This window comes from Protobothrops mucrosquamatus, unplaced genomic scaffold (genome assembly GCF_001527695.2).
Source record: "Protobothrops mucrosquamatus isolate PMUCROS unplaced genomic scaffold, P.Mucros_1.0 scaffold_64, whole genome shotgun sequence".
In the NCBI taxonomy this organism is placed as follows: Eukaryota; Metazoa; Chordata; class Lepidosauria; order Squamata; family Viperidae; genus Protobothrops; species Protobothrops mucrosquamatus.
In genome coordinates, this window is record NW_015386140.1 from 228963 (window position 1) to 247203 (window position 18241).

The window sequence follows — 18241 nt, forward strand, 5'->3', positions numbered from 1 at the left end:
TGCAAATTACTTCTTTTTCTTCATATGACAACAAGGTAGAGATTAAGTAACGCTTGATGTGACAAGGTTTTAGATTTGATTTAACTCATTAACCTAGTATTGTGAAATAGAATAAGTTAATTGTTAGGGTTTATATTATTTTATTAGTATAATTCTTAAATTAGGCAAGTAAAGCTGAGGAGCTGATGCTTTTTCTACAACCATTGTAATCTAATGATGCATCTATTTTCAAATGTTTTGCAGGTACAGGAGAAAGTGGCAAAAGCACATTTATCAAACAAATGAGAATCATTCACGGTTCAGGATATTCTGATGAAGACAAAAGAGGGTTCACAAAGCTTGTGTATCAGAATATATTTACAGCAATGCAGTCCATGATCAGAGCTATGGATACACTCAGAATCCCATACAATTATGAGCATAATAAGGTAGGCTCTCTGCTTTAAATATACCGGAAAATATTTTCCAATTATTAATCTGGGAATTGCATTGGATGACTTTGAATTTATGGATTCACAGTTCTGGAAAACAAAATACTCTATCATCTAGTGTGGAAAGTAATAGAAAGATATATCCTGTGACATTTAAAGCATGTTGATAAAAATATTAAGTCTCTGTTAAGTACTATTCTGTTGGATTTTTTAACTTCATTGGTTTTTCAATAATAATAATGATGATGATGATGATAATGATAATAATGATATGTATGCATGTGTATTAAATGGGAAGTCACATGACTAATCACTCTTCCTTTCACACAGAAAATAATCCTTATCTCTCTCTCCTTATCTAAACCTAACATGCTTGCTTTGTATGTAAAGAAATCTTTTTCTGTAAAGTCATATTGAATCATATGATCTCCTATTTGTATGCCAAATTGCTATACTGTAGCACCCAAATATTTTTGCCACCTGTGTGAAAAATTAGGAGATCTGTATAAACTAGATCTATAAAACAGAACAGGATTTCATAGAATGAGTGTCTGGAAGGAAATCTTAATTTCTAAGTCTTTTAAGTATTGTCATTATCTCCAGCAAGTAGGAAAAAAGGTGAATGAGTCTTTTTCTATCTTCTTATCCAGAATGGCTTCTGCAGGCCATAAGAATAGCTTCCCCAAAGGAGAATGTCTAGTGTTTACTTAATATAAAAAGATACAAGAAGTAGTGCCAGTTTCACAGTTTATGGTATCATAGTATGCCAAAGATTGAGGAAATTAGAAACAACCAATCTGTGCTTGAAGGAACACAGCTTAAAAAAACAACTTAACAAATATAAGCTGCATGGAAGCACATCAAGAATTTTGCCCTTAGGCAGCATGAAATCTGCTCATTGATGATATAAGGTCATGGAGAAACAGTTTGGATTATATTCAGAAGCTTGTCTTGATTTTTGCCTTATCTCCCCTAAATTTCTGCTGAAATGTGCTTGGAAAAATTGTGTCTATTTTTTATTTTGTTTTTCTGATCTTTTAAGAATCTGCAGGAGAAACAACAATTCTGGGCATTTCCTGCTAGTTATTCAGAACAATTTTCAGAATTCTAAATACAGGTAGTCCTCAACTTACAACATTTCATTTAGTGACCATTAAAAGTTACAATAGCACTGGAAAAAGTGGTTTATGACCATTTTTCACACAACCGTTGCAGCATCCCCGTGGTCACATGATCAAAATTCAGACGCTTGGCAACCGACTCCTATTTATAACGGTTGCAGTATCCCGGGGTCATGTGATCACCTTTTTCGACCTTGTGATAAGCAAAGTCAATGGGGAAGCCAGATTCACTTAACAACTGTACTAGTAATTTAACAACTGCAGTGATTCACTTAACAACTGAGTCAAGAAAAGTCATAAAATGGGACAAAATTCACTTATCAACTGTCTTGCTTAGCAACAGAAATTTTGGGCTCAATTGTGGTCATAAGTTGAGGACTATTTGTAATTGAGTTTGAAGGAAAGAGAGGAATGTTAACTTTGAAAAATATTGGAGGTTTATATGCCAACACTTTAGCGCAGTGGTTCTCAACCTTCCTAATGCCGTGACCCTTTAATACAGTTCCTCATGTTGTGGTGACCCCCAACCCCCCATCCAGCTTTTCCCGGCACCCGTCCGAGCCGCCTGGGGGGCAGCAGGAGGAAGAAGGGGAGGAGGAAGAGGAGGAAAATGAGATAGAGGAGCGGTGTCTCGGTTCCTAAGACCATCGGAAATATGTGTTTTCAGATGGTCTTAGGCGACCCCTGTGAAAGGGTCGTTCGACCCCCAAAGGGGTCCCGACCCACAGGTTGAGAACCACTGCTTTAGCGAAAGGAAAAGTTTACCCCCTCCTGCCATGAGGCTAACTAAAATATCACTTGTCAGCTGCTGAAGATAGTAAATGGGAAAAATGGACCATCTTTCCATTGTGATTAAATGTAATTCTGATTTGCTGGATGATTGCTTCTCTTGCAAATGGAATGGGGTTGGGGAAGAGAAAGTAAGAACGATCAAAAAGAAATCAGAAATGGCACAGTGTCCACATTCCACTCTTTTTGTGAGAACAACATTATTACTGCTGAGGCAGACTGGAGCTCCTGCAACCCTTGGCCTTTTTCAGAAGCCCTCTGTTAGGGATGAATGCAGACTTCTGGCACCAGCTGTTTGCAGTGTGCTACGGTTAAGAGGAGGAAAAGAACGAAAAGAGTATCTCTAAAAGAGAGAAGAAGTGAAAAAAAGTATGAGAGAGAGAGAGAGAGAGCACAGGGGGTCCTGTTCCCTTTGGCGTTTGCCTTGACATATGATGCAACTTCCAACAGATGATTTTGCTGGGAACTATTACTTTTAAACAGAAAACAAGTTGCTCAATCCTGATGTATGGCATCACAAAAGTATCAGAGAATATATTCTGGAAACAGCTTGAAGAAACAAAGGCAAAAAAGCAGATTAGAGAGGAGGAGGTGAAAAATGGAATATAAGGGGCTTGCTCAAGAGGCATTTGTATAATGCTTATTATATATCGCCCAGAGAGTGCTGTAAAGCGCTATGGGACGTTATATAAGCCTAAGTGCTATTGCTATTTCAGGTAGATTGTACTATAAACTGGCGGCATAGATGAAATACGTGAATCTTTATAGGCTGACCTGGGAAGAGTTTGTATATAATAATACTAGTGCTGATTACCTAAATCCCTAGGAAAAGTCCTGATTTTGTTAATAAGCTTTGACCAAGAGGAAGGTAATAAATATCAAAATATTATGCATATATTTGGGTCCTTAGAATTCCTATGTAAAGAAAAAAGAAGATGGGAGGAGAAATCAAATCAAAACCATTTGATTTATCCCATGTTGCAGTTATTTTTTTTTAGTCCAATTGTTAAAATAAGTTGATGACGATATAGCTTAGAAGAATTTCAACAAAACAAAATCCTTTTGTGATTGCCGTTAGTATTGTTATATGCCATCTACATTCTAGGTGTTGTACACTCATTAGCAGTATAGTTTCTTTTAAATATATCTGCTTTATTTAATTGATCAGTAGGTGTCTTTTAGCAATTCATTTGTTCAGAGATATCCACTGTAAAAGCAATTACAGTAGGTACGTGTGTGGTTGAATGGTCAAATCTTAGGAAATTAGGAAAAATGTAGCATTTGCTTTCTGAAAACAAAACATTATGCAGTAACATTTTGATGGTTTTTCAGTTTCTTCTGGGATGAAATGAGAGCATGTGTGAGAGAGATCTGTTGGGGGGATTTACTTTTGTTTTTTTTAATTTTCTAACTTTACATTTAGGTATTTAAAAAGCAATGTGGTGGCTGGGTTAATCAATAATTCAGTAACATACAAATTTTTTTAGTACAAATCTCAAACTACAACCTCAAATATTTCCTCTCTTTTTCCTTTAATATCTACTATCTCATATTTAAGCGAATGCAGTTCTTATTATATCAACTAAATAAAAACATCATTATTACAATTATCAATAAAATTTTAGCTTATACATATCTTAATTATTTTTACATTCAATGTTTACATTCAATCAATGTCCTGTTATTGGTTTTTTCCAATTTTTAGTTTTCCATCAATATTCAAAGTTAACATTTGATATTTATAATTTCCAGGTTTTAGGTACCCAAAGTTTCCTTTATCTCAATTCATAACAGAATCTAATATTCAAAATACATCTTATCTATTTGGGTATAATCTTGGTCTATTTCCTATTTCTATTTCCTAAAAGTTATCTATTTCTCCCATCTTACATCATCTAATTAATAATGCAGTATCCCATTTAATAAATCAAAGCCCATTATATATATTGTCTGAGTTAATAAATCAAACATATTCATAATATTTTTTTCTTTTGGATCTAATTTTTAAGTATTAAACAAATAGCATCCTTATTTTTGATTAATTTCCAAATATTTTAAATTTAATGACTAAAATTTCCCTTATCTCAACTTCTCCCTTTGACCCTCTAATTAGTAATATGAAACCCCCTCTAATAAATCAAAACCCCAATTTTCTTCAGCCTTATTCTGGCTTTCTTTCTTTGCCAACTAGCCTTCCATGTCAACGCTTTTAAATCATCAAATAGATCTCCCTCTATTATTATATATATTGTTTGGAATAAGCGATACCATTTAGTTGCCATTTTTGAAAGGGCTAGCCCATTTGTATTCCTTAAATCGTCTCCCTATTATTCCAAATCCCCATAATTGTCCTGGTATGTTTATCTTCCATTCAGTCTGTTCTTCTTCTTGCTCCTCAAATTTCTTCTGGTTTATATAGGAAGTCTTTTCCATTTTCAGTGTTGTCAGTCTCTTTTCTGGATATTCCATTGACTATATTTGTTGGTCAATTGAGTCCTCTGTCTTAGTATTTGATTGTTCCACTTCTTCTGTTACCTTCTGTGATGTTAGTTCTTTAGTTGTAGTCAGAATTTGGGTTTGTATAAGCTGACATCTTGTTCTTTTCTGTAACATCTTATTTCGTCACAAGCTGAAAGAATGGTTTCATGTATTGCTTTCAACATGGAAAGAATCTTTTCCTGGTCCCCATCCATCACTTTCACGTGTTTATAAATAGTCTTTATAGTAGAAGTCATTTGTCAAGCAAGATTTTATAGTCCAAGGTATTTCATCATCTCATATAGTAACCAATATTCCTCAAATAAAGAGATAGGCAATTCCTCACATATAACTCTGAAAGTCAATAAAAGTTTACATTCACAGTTCAAGTAGGCCAGTTATGCCGCCCAGCTGGGGTTCTCACAGGTGGTGCCAAGATCAGAAGAGTCTTATCTAAGGTCTGGGCTTTGAGCCAAGTCTCTTTTAGGAAATAACAAGTTGTAATACCAAACTTCACCACAAGATATCACCGATGCCGTTTAAAGATTTTTAAATCCAAAATTTTTATACTGCTTTTTCCAATTTTATTTCTTTTTTGTAGATAAAAGCAAAAGTCTCCAATAAAAATGGGAAACTTTGGTCCCCAAGTTTCAGGAACATATAAATCCAATTAGATTAAAGATATTCTTTTAGTGCTTTAATTCACCTGGGTAGTCAGTTGCCGCTATTCTTAGAGGGTGGGATAGAAATTCCCTTCCCTCCCTCCTCACAGGGGGAAAGATACTTTGGGTAGCTTTTAAAGGAAAAGAAAATATGTAGGGTAAAGAGAAGATCGGATCTCATCCAGTTTCATCTGCGTTGCTTTTGAAGTGCTTGGTGGTAAGTTTGACTTCGGCTGTCTGCAGCCAAGTGACAGACCATATTACTATGTCCGATCTTTCCTCCGCCGGTTTGGAGGGCTGCCCCGGATTGAGCGGAAGGGCTGCCGCCCTCCCCCGATCAAGTGAGGGTCCTCTCCTTGCTCGTCACCCCTACATGGTGACTTTCGACCATTTCCAGGGTCCCCCAGCGGAGCAAAACCGAACATGGAAGACGGAGCTCGCCTTCCAGCGGCTGTGGCAGCCACAATGGCAAACTGGAAGTTAGAGGGGATTTATTTACTTTTGGCTCTCGCTTTAGATAATTCACTATAGCATTTCTCACTTTGTAGGATATTATTTGTGTACAACAGCTCACTGAATGAGCAAAGCAATTCTTGACTTTGGTCACATAGAGGAAATTACAAGGCTGGCTGATGAGATTGGTAAAACACCATGAAACAAAGGGACAAAGGCTCATATGCTCTGAGGGAGAAAACCCATAAAATAATTTTTAAAAAAACACACATCCATGCCACTACCTCACAGCCTTACCAGATGGCCTTTACAGCTCTTCAGAAAGTGAAACAGCTGAGTTGTGGCCCTGTAGACTCTGAAATATTGTCCATCCTAGATCTTGAACAGAAGAGATGCCGGATCAGGAGGGGAGCTAATTTAATCCAACATTTTGTATCACACAAGTCCATTGAGATGCTTTCAGGAAACATGGAAAGCAGCAACTGTTGTTCGCTGTGAGGCCATAGCAAATGACACACAAAGTACAGTAAATCCTCAGTTTACATATCTCAATTCATTTGACTTAAGATGTAATCTGAATATCAGGCAAAAGAAATTGCATTTGCCAGTTGCTAACTAAATTTCTGACTCTACCGCACATGGTTTCCCCCATTAGTCTTTAAATTAGGCTTTACTTTTGTTGCCTGTGCTTCTGGGGGTTCTAGACATAAAGGCTATTTTGGAATTACTTAAATCTTTTACTAAGAAAATGTATCTTTGTCTGAGTAACTATTAATTTTAATAAGCTATTTGTTTTTTTCCCATCAGCTTTGATTTTTAAAGTTTTTCTGATTGCTGCATGCATAGAACTGATAGGTTAAAGAAGGTGGCTCAAAGAGTTCCAGGAATATGTACAAATTTAACCTTTACTGTCACGAGAGCAGTCTCACTATAAAGTAACAAAGAGTTATCGATTATTTGTTTTCCCTAATGAATCCAGATTGTAGTGAACTCCTAATAACTGTATGCTATTTAAAAAAATATCCAAGAATTATATAACATAGCCTAGAGAGGCTTCATTCCAAAGAAGCATGTTTAGAACTGCAGCCTAATTCAGTGGATAAGAAACAGCTGGAACACTGACAATGGTGGAAGTGAAGGAGATACATCTTTTGGATTTTTTTTTTTAATTTTGCATTTGCTTTGCTTTTGTTCTTGCTTTTTTGTTCAGCATTTTTACATTTATCTTGATTTGTTGCTTATATTTAAAAAAAAAACCTCAACAGATGAGTTTATATTTTGCCTGATGCTTAGAAAGCGTCATTGTAGCTGATTCAAAAGAAGCTTCAAATAATGGTTTTGTTGTTTGTTTGTTTTTATAAAAAAAGGAAAGAGAAAAGCACTGTTAAAATCTCCTTTTGGATCATTTGTAACCATTTAAGAAGAAATGTATGGCTACACCTGCCTCTTGAGAGAGAACTACTGTCCCTGTAAAGCACTGGAATAGTTTCTTTCTTATGGGACTTGTAGTAGCTTATTTTATAACGAGCTTCTCTCTCTCTCTTTTTATTTTATTTTGAGCTGTAATGTGCATAGAGATAAGGATGGCTCCAGAGTTTCACAAAGGCAGTAGACAGATGATCAGAAATGTCTTCTTGTACATCAGAGAGAACAGGTAGGTTTTTACATTAGGCTGAAGAAATTGTGTCCCTTCTTATTTAAATGAAGGAATGGAAAAGGGCTAGCTGCTGACACTGCATCTGGATGGTATAGCAGTGTCGTTCTTTGGATAGTGAATGAACAGCCAGCAGGTTTGAAAATCTCCACTGTTTTTTATCATCATCAGGAACATCATCCCAAAGCTACAGGGCTGTTGGGAGCTTTAGTCATGTCTCCTGTGCTTTTGGTGAACCTCACATTTACTGCTGAAATGTGAGAAATTAGATAGGCTTTTGCCATTTTGTGAAGCCTTTTAGTCTTGGACAGATTGCACAGGTTTTTTTTCTCTTTTCCATCTTTATCTTGACTTACCTGAAAGGTTTAAGAAAGTTTTGAATTTATTTCTCTCACATTCTTACAGGACCTCACCTTTTGTGGATGTCTTTGTCTTGGACCATGTCTGTCTTTTCTAGGAGACAAGAACATTGCTTGTGTATGTGTGTGTGTGTGTGTATTAGGTAGGTAGGTAGGTAGGTAGGTAGGTAGGTAGGTAGGTAGATAGATAGATAGATAGATAGATAGATAGATAGATAGATAGATAGATAGATAGATAGATAGATAGATAGATAGATAGATAGATAGATAGATAGATAGATAGATAGATAGATAGATAATCCAGCTTCCATTTATGACAATACAAATCAAATTTGAGTTCAAATTATGAAAATGATTCAAATAAAGGTCTTATTAGCCTGGTCTTTTGGGGGAGCATATTTATTTGAACTTTATTTAAGTGTTTTAAGTATTATCTATTTGAAGAAATAGTTTCTATTTTTCTATTTGAAGAAATATGGTAGCAGAAATTATACAGTATCTCTTTGAGGATCACTTGAACAAGAATTGGTGGAATACTAAATAAGCTTTCAACAATCATTACACACCTTCAGGCTCATGTTGTAAATTATCACACTGCACCCCAGATAGTTCACAATTCAGAGAAGTTGGTTTTTAGTTTAGTAATAGGTCCTCTGATAAAAAAAATAAAATACCTGCATATACAGCTTAGGAAAATGTTGATTTAATAGCTCATCTTTTAAATAGTTCATTTCACTTAAAAGGAATGGCTTTTGATATAATAAAAAAGATCGGTCACTTAAAAATATGCAGATACTAAAATCACTGACATTTTTGTGGCATGGTGTTACTCATCATTTCTGTGTGTACTATGGATGTGAACATTTGTTGTTTTCCTCTTTGCCAAAATTATCATCAAGAAAAGATTGATTCCATATTAGAAAAATACCATGCTCAGCAACAGTGAGAGGAAGTGAACTATGTTTTGCTATGGATAATCCCACAGTACTATGATTTCACAATATGATCAGAACTTCATCTAAGTTAATAAAGAAATTCCAGTTAAACAAACAGTATTCCCAGTAGTGCTGTGTGTTATGTTGATCCAACATTCACTGTAGGATAATCAACTTTCCTAAGGGAGTCAGTTAAATCAAATCAAAGAGACAGCAATCAGATTTGAAACTGAAAGGCCCTCTCCTAAAAAAAAAAAATGAATGTATTGATTGCTCCATTGGAGACCACTCTGTAGAAGTACTCAGGAAGACCTCCCAAAAGGGTACTTGATGGTTGCAAGGTTGGAAAGAGCTACAAAACTGTCACAAAAGATTTTGGTATCCATCAGACCATGATTAGACAGATAGTGGAGGAAATGTAATGCTATTGTTAATTTTCCCAGAAGTAATCATCCAGTGAAAATCACTCCGGAAAAATACGTATTATTCTCATACATTTCCATATGATAGGAAACCCAGGGTAAAAACAGAGGATCCGCAGATCACTTTTCTACACTGAAAGGCACTGAGCAAGAATGATAGGTGTGGGAAGATAGCTGGAAGAAAGCACTGTTTGTGAGCTGAAGCTTCAATTAATGTGGGTCATGCTGCAGGGCAATAATTTTGTAAGTTGTATGGTATAAGTGCTATTATACAGGTAGTATATAAGTACAGATAGTCCTTGTGTATTGACTGTCTTATTTAGCAACTGTTCACAGTTACGATGGTGATGAAAAATATATGTGCTAATATGAAATGGTGGCTGTCTGGGACATACATAGGAAATTAAGAAGCTGAGAACAACTTTTTTCTCCTTATAAGATACATTTTACTATTGAGTCCCCCCCCTCCCCCTTATTGTGTTCCATAAATTTCAATCAGCAAGATGCAATATCTATTGTCATTTTAGGCAATTAATTAAACACTTTTTTCTCCCTATCTTGTTTTTATTTAAAAGGACATTTTTTTAAGAATTCTGTAAGCAAGCAACTTAGCCATCTTTCTGCTTTTTCCCCTCACCTTCCCAAAAATAACTGTGTCGCCTCATTTGGCCCTTCTGTAGTTTTAAGTCAAATCTAGTTGTGCATCCTTCTTTTCTGTCTTCCTGTTGGGCTTCCTGTGCTCCTTGTACATTGATGACACTATGTGATTCAGCACTGTGTCTGGTGGCTTGTCCATTTGACAGTAGATAACGTTAAAACGGCAGTATTTACTGTATATAGTTTCTTTCTTCAAATCAACTTGCTCCAGATGACATAAAATAAACTATCTTTTGTTCACAGAGCATGTCTATGTGATGTAAATGTGTGTGTGTGTGTATGTGTGCGTATGCGCAGAAGCATGTGTGCATCTTCAACCAAGTACGAATTTTTTTAGGTATAATTTCTGTCCATTGACATGGTAATAGGCTTTTGAAAAAGGACCCTTTTAATATGTATCTTATACGGCAACAACTGCTTCACTGAAAAATTGCATTGGTGTTCAGATGATAAAAGGACTTGCACTATTGTCTTAGAAGACGCACTTAACTTTAGTTGAAATTCTTTAATTTAACTGTACCATACTGTAATTATGATTCCTTAAAATTGGGAGATGACATTCCATTTTAGATAGCTGGTTCCCATTAAAGGTAGGGTTAGCAAGAAATAGCAAGAACAAGAAAGTGGAAAAAAGCAAAACGGTAACAGCAAAATAAATACTAAGGCTTTTTGTCGATATACATAAGTATATAAAGCACATAAGTATATAAAGTATATATACATAAGTATATAAAGTATATACCATTATAATGTCAAACACTAAATAAATTGAATGCCTGATGTTACTTGCAACTTGTTTAAAAATTTGGATGATGTTTGGAAAATTAAAATAAAATGAAACTATTGTGTAAAACTTTATATACTTATGTATATGGACAAAAAGCCTTAGTATTTATTTTGCTGTTACTGTTTTGCTTTTTCCATTTTCTTGTTCTTTTGTTGCTGTTGTTCTATTTAAATAAAGGCAAAAAAATGGTTTTTTTCCTCCTTCCCTAACACAGTGTATTATGTGAACATTCTTAATAATTAAGAATATCTGAATATAGTTACTGTATATAGTAAAGAAATTTTATGTGGAAACTGATGCTTAATTATATAAACTGATCATATCTAGTAGTTTCTTTTATCATATGAAATCATGTTTATAATTAATTTGTCCAAATACTATGCAATTATTACTCAATGAGAAGCCATAGGAAATTCTTTGCAATGATTTATTTATTTAATCAAATTTTAGAGACTGCTCACAGAACATTGTACAATATACCTTTCTCCTCTTTTTTTTAATTGGTGATAGCCATTGTAAAGTATTTCAGAGTGTATAGATCAGGGGTTCCCAACCCCTGGTCTGTGGACCGGCACTGGGCCGCGGCATGCCAGAAACCGGTCCGCACAAACAAGCAAAACCCCATCTGCAGGATGCAGGCAGTACATGAAACCACAACCCCCTCTGGTCCACGAAAAAACCTCTCTCCACGGAACCGGTCCCTGGTGCCCAAAAGGTTGGGGATCTCTGTTATAGATTATTCTTTCTTTATATCTCTTCATCTTTTTGCAGCTGTTCATTTGTTGGAGAAGTAATAGATTTAAATGAACAAAAGTCTTGCTGTCCAAGGAGAAATGAGAAATAGCCAATTGCCTACCAAATGAAGAATTTCTGTCAGCTTCTAACTTCTGAATAGTTCCAGATTATGGGTTAATTTATTTGTATGCCCGAATACCATATTGTACATATATTACTGAAAAGAGTTATATTTTAGTGGTTCCAGTTGCATATTTAATCCATACATTTGTAATATGAGGGCAATAAACGTGAAAAAAACTAATTCACTACAAGGATATTCTTGAATGAGGTCACAAATTAGTAGTAAGAAGGTAATGCACTGAAAGTGGCTTCTGTTTTATCTAAAATATAACTGTAACAGAAATAATCTTGTTTCATATTCCCTTTTATACACTATACCTATTAGCAGCACATGACCTAAAGAGAATATTTGGGGATTTTTTTCACCTCAGTTGCTCCTACCAGGACTATTAGAATAATCCCTTTTCCAAACAATAGAGATTTTGTCCTCAAAAGAAAGTCCAGTTTCATGTGATTTCTGGCAAGCTTGGACTAGCTTTTAGGTCAGAGTAAATAGCCAAGCTGGGAGATCTCTCAGCTCTTTAATACAAAATGCAGCATTAACAGATGATGAAAGGATATAGATTTAGACATTCAGCAGACATTTGCCCACTCTAGCAAAAAAAAAAAAAAAAAGATCTTGCAGTTTAGAAAACAGATTTTGTTCCTTTATATAGTAATTTATATCTCTGCTTATGCCGTATTTTTCTATGCGTAAGTGTCTGTGCACCAAATACACACATACACAATCCTCTTAGGCAAAATCCAACCCAAGTTAAATAGGAACATTTATTTGTTTCTTTTCAGATATTTCTTAGCGTGTGGCATTTTCCCAAGCATATGCCTTACCTTTTTCAGAGGTTTGATTATATGCATGTGTACATATGCGCACACTGGTCCGATCAGGTTATAAAATACAGGTAATCCTCAACTTACAACCACAATTGAGCCCAACATTTCTGTTGCTAAGCGAGACAGTTGTTAAGTGAGTTTTGCCCCATTTTACAACCTTTCTTGCCACAGTTGTTAAGTGAATCACAGGAGCTGTTAAGTTAGTAACACAGCTGTTGAGCAAATCTGGCTTCTCCATTGGCTTTCTTTTTCAGAAGTTTGCAAAAGGTGATTGCATAACTCTGGAACATAACTCTGGAACCATTATAAATATGAGTCAGTTCCCAAGCGTCTGAATTTTGATCATGTGACCATGGGGATGCTACAGTGGTTATAAGTGGGGAAAACTGGCGTAAGTCACTTTTTTTCACTGCCGTTGTAACTTCGACGGTCACTAAACGAACTGTTGTAAATCAAAGACTACCTCTAATTGTATCACAGATCTTGTAGAGTTAGATATGTAGCAATAAAGACTAATTGATGAACAGGAAAAATACAGAATGCAAAAATGGTATATGTGTGCTCCATATTTAGTAAATTCTGTGTCAGAAAAATTCTCTGCCTAGTAGGGATAGCATCTATCAAGTACTGAGAGAAACGTCTTTTAAAACTGATTCCTTTGCACCAGAAGATCAAGTGCTCAGTTCTTACAACTCTGTTAAACAGTACATTTCACATTTGAAATTCACCATTCACTTTACCCAGAGGCCTGCTATTGTCTTGGATCCTGATATGGGGATAATAATTTTAATTGTCTATTTCCCAGATACAGTCTCCCGCTGCTTCTCTCTAAGGACCCTTCCACATGAGGATTCTGTGCCAATTTGAAAGCAGCTCTGGGCCTCTATATTCCCATGATGTCAACTGAGTGGGAAAGCTAAGCTGATTTATTTCCAGCCTAGTTTGAAAAGAGTGGGGAGGAATCTATTTACTTTAAGTTATTTGTTTGTTTTGTTTTTGAGATGCTGTAGCTCCCTTCTCTCATTAGGGGAATTCTTGCCTCTTATCTTCATTTGGCTTCCCTTGAGGTTCTGTAAGGGGAAAGCTACCCCCCCCCCCATGGCTTTGCTGCTACCCTTCATCCCCAAAACTGACAACTGATAAAAACTGACAACTGACAAAATGTGAAGTTGTCTTTAGCTCCGTGCTTTTCTTGTCCTGTCCTCTGGAGTGAGGATGAATGATTTTTTCCCCCCTTAGTTCAGAACCTGAAGCAAACCAATTTTTGTTGCTTGATCTCATCATTTCAAATTGGCTGAAATAAAGACTAGAGATACCACTTCCAAATGTTTCTAAAGATTTGGATAGCAATGTGAAGGGGTTCTGTCTTCTGGCTGAATATTGCTACTTTGATGTTTCCTGAAGATAATAATCTCTCTGGGCATGCAGTAAGAATATCTGAGTTTGGGGATACCAGTTTCAGTCTAATAACTGAATTATATTGCTACATGTTTTGAGGCCATCTACTTTAACCTTACACAGATAAATTTGATTACTTTCTAGGAGGTAGCAATGAATCATGATAACAATTAAGATTTGATCTTAAACTTGTTTTAACACCTAGCTAGTTAAGCTCTATCCCTTATAAGAGAGCAAAAAGACAAAGAGTTTTAAATTGAAAAGGTGTGAAACACAGGTTAGAGATCTTCAAAATAGAAATCGAGGCATTTCTGAAGTGAGTTTTGTTCACATTATGAATTATTGAATGGCATATATAATTCTTCCAAAATTGCAGTACATGGATACACCTAAACCGGTCCCCACTGACACATTTGAAGAATGCATTTCCTCCCATCTACAGCATTGGCCTTGATATTTTACATGCCAAGCCTAAATTTAACATGCAAGTTATTCAGGTTTGACATGTCTGTATTAGACAGGCTCAGGAAGGAGCAGCATTCTCTGACCATGGTTGAACTGACAAAACGAAATGAGCTTGGACCTGGCCAGTACTTCTGCACAGTGTCCTTCAGTGTCCTTCAAGTTAAGCTTGATTTCTGGTAACTTCATGGTAAAGCCCATGTCGTTCTCTTGGAATCAATATGGAAATAATTTGACACTGCCTTCTTCCAGATTGGTTTTCCTTTTACAGGTCGTCCTTGACTTATAACAGTTCATTTAGTGACCGTTCAAAGTTACAATAGCACTGAAAAAAGTGACTTATGATCAGTTTTCACACTTACAACCTTTGTAGCATCCCCATGATCATGTGATCACAATTCAGATGCTTGGCAATTGGTTCATTCTTATGACCGTTGCTGTGTCCCAAGCTCATGCGATCACCTTTGGACAAGCAAAATCAATGGGGAAGCCAGATTCACTTAACAACTGTTTTACTAACTTATCAACTGCAGTGATCCTCTTAACAACTGTGGCAAGAAATGTCATAAAATGGAGCAGAATTCACTTAACAAACGTCTCACTTAACAACAGAAATTTTGGGCTCAATTGTGGTCGTAAATCAAGGACTACCTATATATATTTAAAGGCCCCTGGATTTCTTGAAGATCCTGTCAAGCTCAACTTGAAGGACACTAAAGGACATAATATGCAGAACTAGCACAAGCATTTTCTCACAGAGGAATTATGTAGCTGAGCAGTCAATTAAGTCATCTATTTTCTCATTATCCTGGAGCACAATCTAATTCAGGCTAAGTTTGTGCCCACTAGACAATTGAAAGCCAATGCAGGTCTTTTAGTGCAAACATTGTATGATCCCTGGGTCTTGCACTGGTTAGCTCCCACGATACATACCAATTGCAGCTTTAGAGTATTTCCAATAACCCCACAAAAAGCATGTTACAGTAGCAATGACAGGTTGTAATCAAGGCATAGATAACTACAGTATCGCCAAGTCAGCTATGGAGTGGCCACAGTTAGCATATTAACTAGTTGTACAAACGTGCTTCTTGTCACAGCTGCAAATCCAGCAACAGCTGGGAGTCAAGGAGCACTCCTAAACTAAACTTATTTTTGGCGGATTCAACCCCATCCAAAACAGGATTCACCTCAATTCTCAAGTCCAATGTCCTCTTTACCAATAGCACTTCTGTTTTGTCTGAATATAATTTCATCTTGTTCTCTCTCATCAAGCCATTTACAAGCTCAGCCAAAATTCAAGGATGCCAAATGCTTCTTTGGAATTAGAGAGTAGGAAGCTGTAGTTCTCTTATTAGCATTCTGAATACACCTCATTCCAAAATTCTCACTGATCTCTCCCAGCAATGTCACTGTTCGATAGCAGAAACGATACAGTAGAACTATGTAGGGACTGCAAAGATCAGTAACCCAAGTGCTGAACAATGGACCTCAGACACCACCTTTTGAACTCAACTTTATAGGACAGGACAGAACGACTATAAAACTGCCCCCAGTACTCAACTCTTCCAAGAGTCCCTGAAGGCTACCATGGTCAATGGTACTGAAGTCCTGGAAGTTTATTAGAGTTGCATCCCCCCCCCCCACTTCCAATCTCTTTTCTTGCATAAGTCATCTACCAAGGTGGGTACATGGACTACCAATACTTAAAATATGGGATTGGCTTTAAATGTAATATTGTTACCAAAGCCCCATGCTAGAGATGCTAGACACATTGCATAGGAATATCCTCTCTGTCTTTGTGTGTGTGTGTGGGGGGTCATTTTCTTCAATTATCGCAAAATTCTTGTCACATAGAGCAGCAGTACCCAACTTTTGCAGCTTGGCAACTCGGCTGGGAGGGAGAGAAACCTTGCTGCACAAGCAGCGGACCAGTGCACATGTGCACGCAGCTCAACTTTTGCAAGTTGAGCTGTATATTTGCGTGCATGCATGCCGGCCTGCCACTTGTACAAGTTGAGCTGTGTGCATGCGCGTTGGCCCACCACTCGCACGGCCCAGTTCCAGATAGGCCACAGCCCCAGTAGTGGGGCATGACCTGGGGGTTGGGGACCCTTGACATAGAGCAAAGCCTTTGAAAATAATTATTTCCTCTTAAGTGTATTATAGTGCAATTCTTGAGTTTCTTTTGAAATTACAAAATGCACAGCTAATTCTTTTAAAGATAACTATACCGAGATTTTCAAAACTATACTTTCAGCCATTGGCCTTTTTCTTTCAAACTTTCAGATGTTTTTGTAATAGTTTTGAAGAGTTGGCAGAGTTTTATACTTATGGAATCAATTATTCAGAGACTAGTGTAGAAACCATTGTTCAACAAGGCAAGTACATAAAGCCAAAATAAATTCTTCCAATTTTATCTCTCTATAATAATATTCATAGTAGGGTCTACTCTGTTCTACCTGGCAGTCTAAGCAAGGCCTATAAAGTTCTCAGGCTTTACAGTGGGAACATAAAATTTCGTAGAGTTTAAAAATAACGTATTTCCAAATGAGTCCTGCTAAATGCTTAAAAAAAGGCTTTAAGGTTAATTGTTTCCTTTTGCAGTTTAGAGTATTTAGCATACTTTTGTAGCACAGCACATGTCTATGACATGATGTGTGTAGCATGAGAAAAATTAGAACACTCTGTACTTTGGACATCCAATTGTAAACCATATAAATTAAAAATCTGCATCTTGCATATAATCATACGGGAGGAATATGAAGTAAGTCAGAACATGACAAGTCTTGTGTGAACATAGGAAATCCTGTTCAACTATATACTTGCAAGCCAATATTTGCAACTTGAAGGCAAGAAACTTGCTTTATTAAAAATTAAATCTATTGTTTGTTAGAGCAAAAATGGAACAGGATGTTTGCTTTCTCTTTGACACAAATCAAAAATTCTGTTATAGCCTTTCCTCTGTTACCATGATGTGTATTTTTTTTTTTTTACATTTTTTTACTTTTTTTTTACATTTTTCAATTTTTAATAGAGTGTGTTGTGTATCTTTGGTTCTGCTTATCTTCTTGCATGCAGCAATTTTATTAATTTATTCATCATTAACAAAGAGAGCAAAGGGGTTCTGACAATTCAATATATGGCCAAAACCTGTAGCATTTTTACTGAAACATATTAATTAAGCAAAATGCAGTGGAAGATTTATTGGATGAATGTTCTCTATTAGAAACTGAAGTGCCATTTACATTGCCCATTAGAGAGAGATTTGTCAAGAAACACTTTCATCCACATGAAGCATAAACAAAAATTAATTATTCATTCCTTTTGTTACTACTTGTAACATAAAATACAGATTTTGAAAAGGAGACATATTGCAGCTTAAGCTTATCCCGAAAGTGTTTTATCTGATTAGATCTCTTAAACTTGTACCATCAATATCTGTGAATTAGATCTGAAAAAATGAATGACTGTGCCTCACTAGGATTTATGATACTTAGCTTTCAACTTAGAACTTACTTGTTAATCAGGTTGACAACCTTGAAAGCTATCATTTCCCCTAAGGCCAGCCTTCTATAAGGAGGATCACATACTATTCCCTGCAGAACCTTCTCAAATATCTTCTCCATTATCTTCCTCTCTTCTGCTTGAGGCTTTATTTTTCATCAGCTTTGTTAAACCAGCTAAAGATTATTTCCAGCTGATTAACCTCACTTGCAAGACAATTCTAAAAGTGATGCATAGAAATCATATGGAAAGATGAGAGACAACATAAATATGAAAAGTAGTTTCATTTTAAAATACACAAACATATTTTCTTCCTGTATCTAAAGGTCTAAAACACTGAAATATGTTAATAAATATTATATAAGCGGTAACCTAATTTTTGATGAAGCAAATCGCCAAGAATAATTGCAGAACACCATGTGTTTATTAATAATTTCATA

General features: G+C 36.0%; 1 protein-coding gene across 1 annotated transcript in view; it reads left to right on the plus strand.

Moving 5' to 3' along the window:
• The first annotated feature begins 273 nt into the window (after window positions 1–273).
• The window catches only part of LOC107284547 (guanine nucleotide-binding protein G(q) subunit alpha), a 55805-nt gene continuing 37837 nt past the window's right edge, over window positions 274–18241 (plus strand). Inside the window, exon 1 of the mRNA XM_015812622.1 lies at window positions 274–428. Coding sequence (XP_015668108.1) covers window positions 282–428 — 147 coding nt within the window. The 5' untranslated portion in view covers window positions 274–281. The remainder of the gene's footprint in view (window positions 429–18241) is intronic.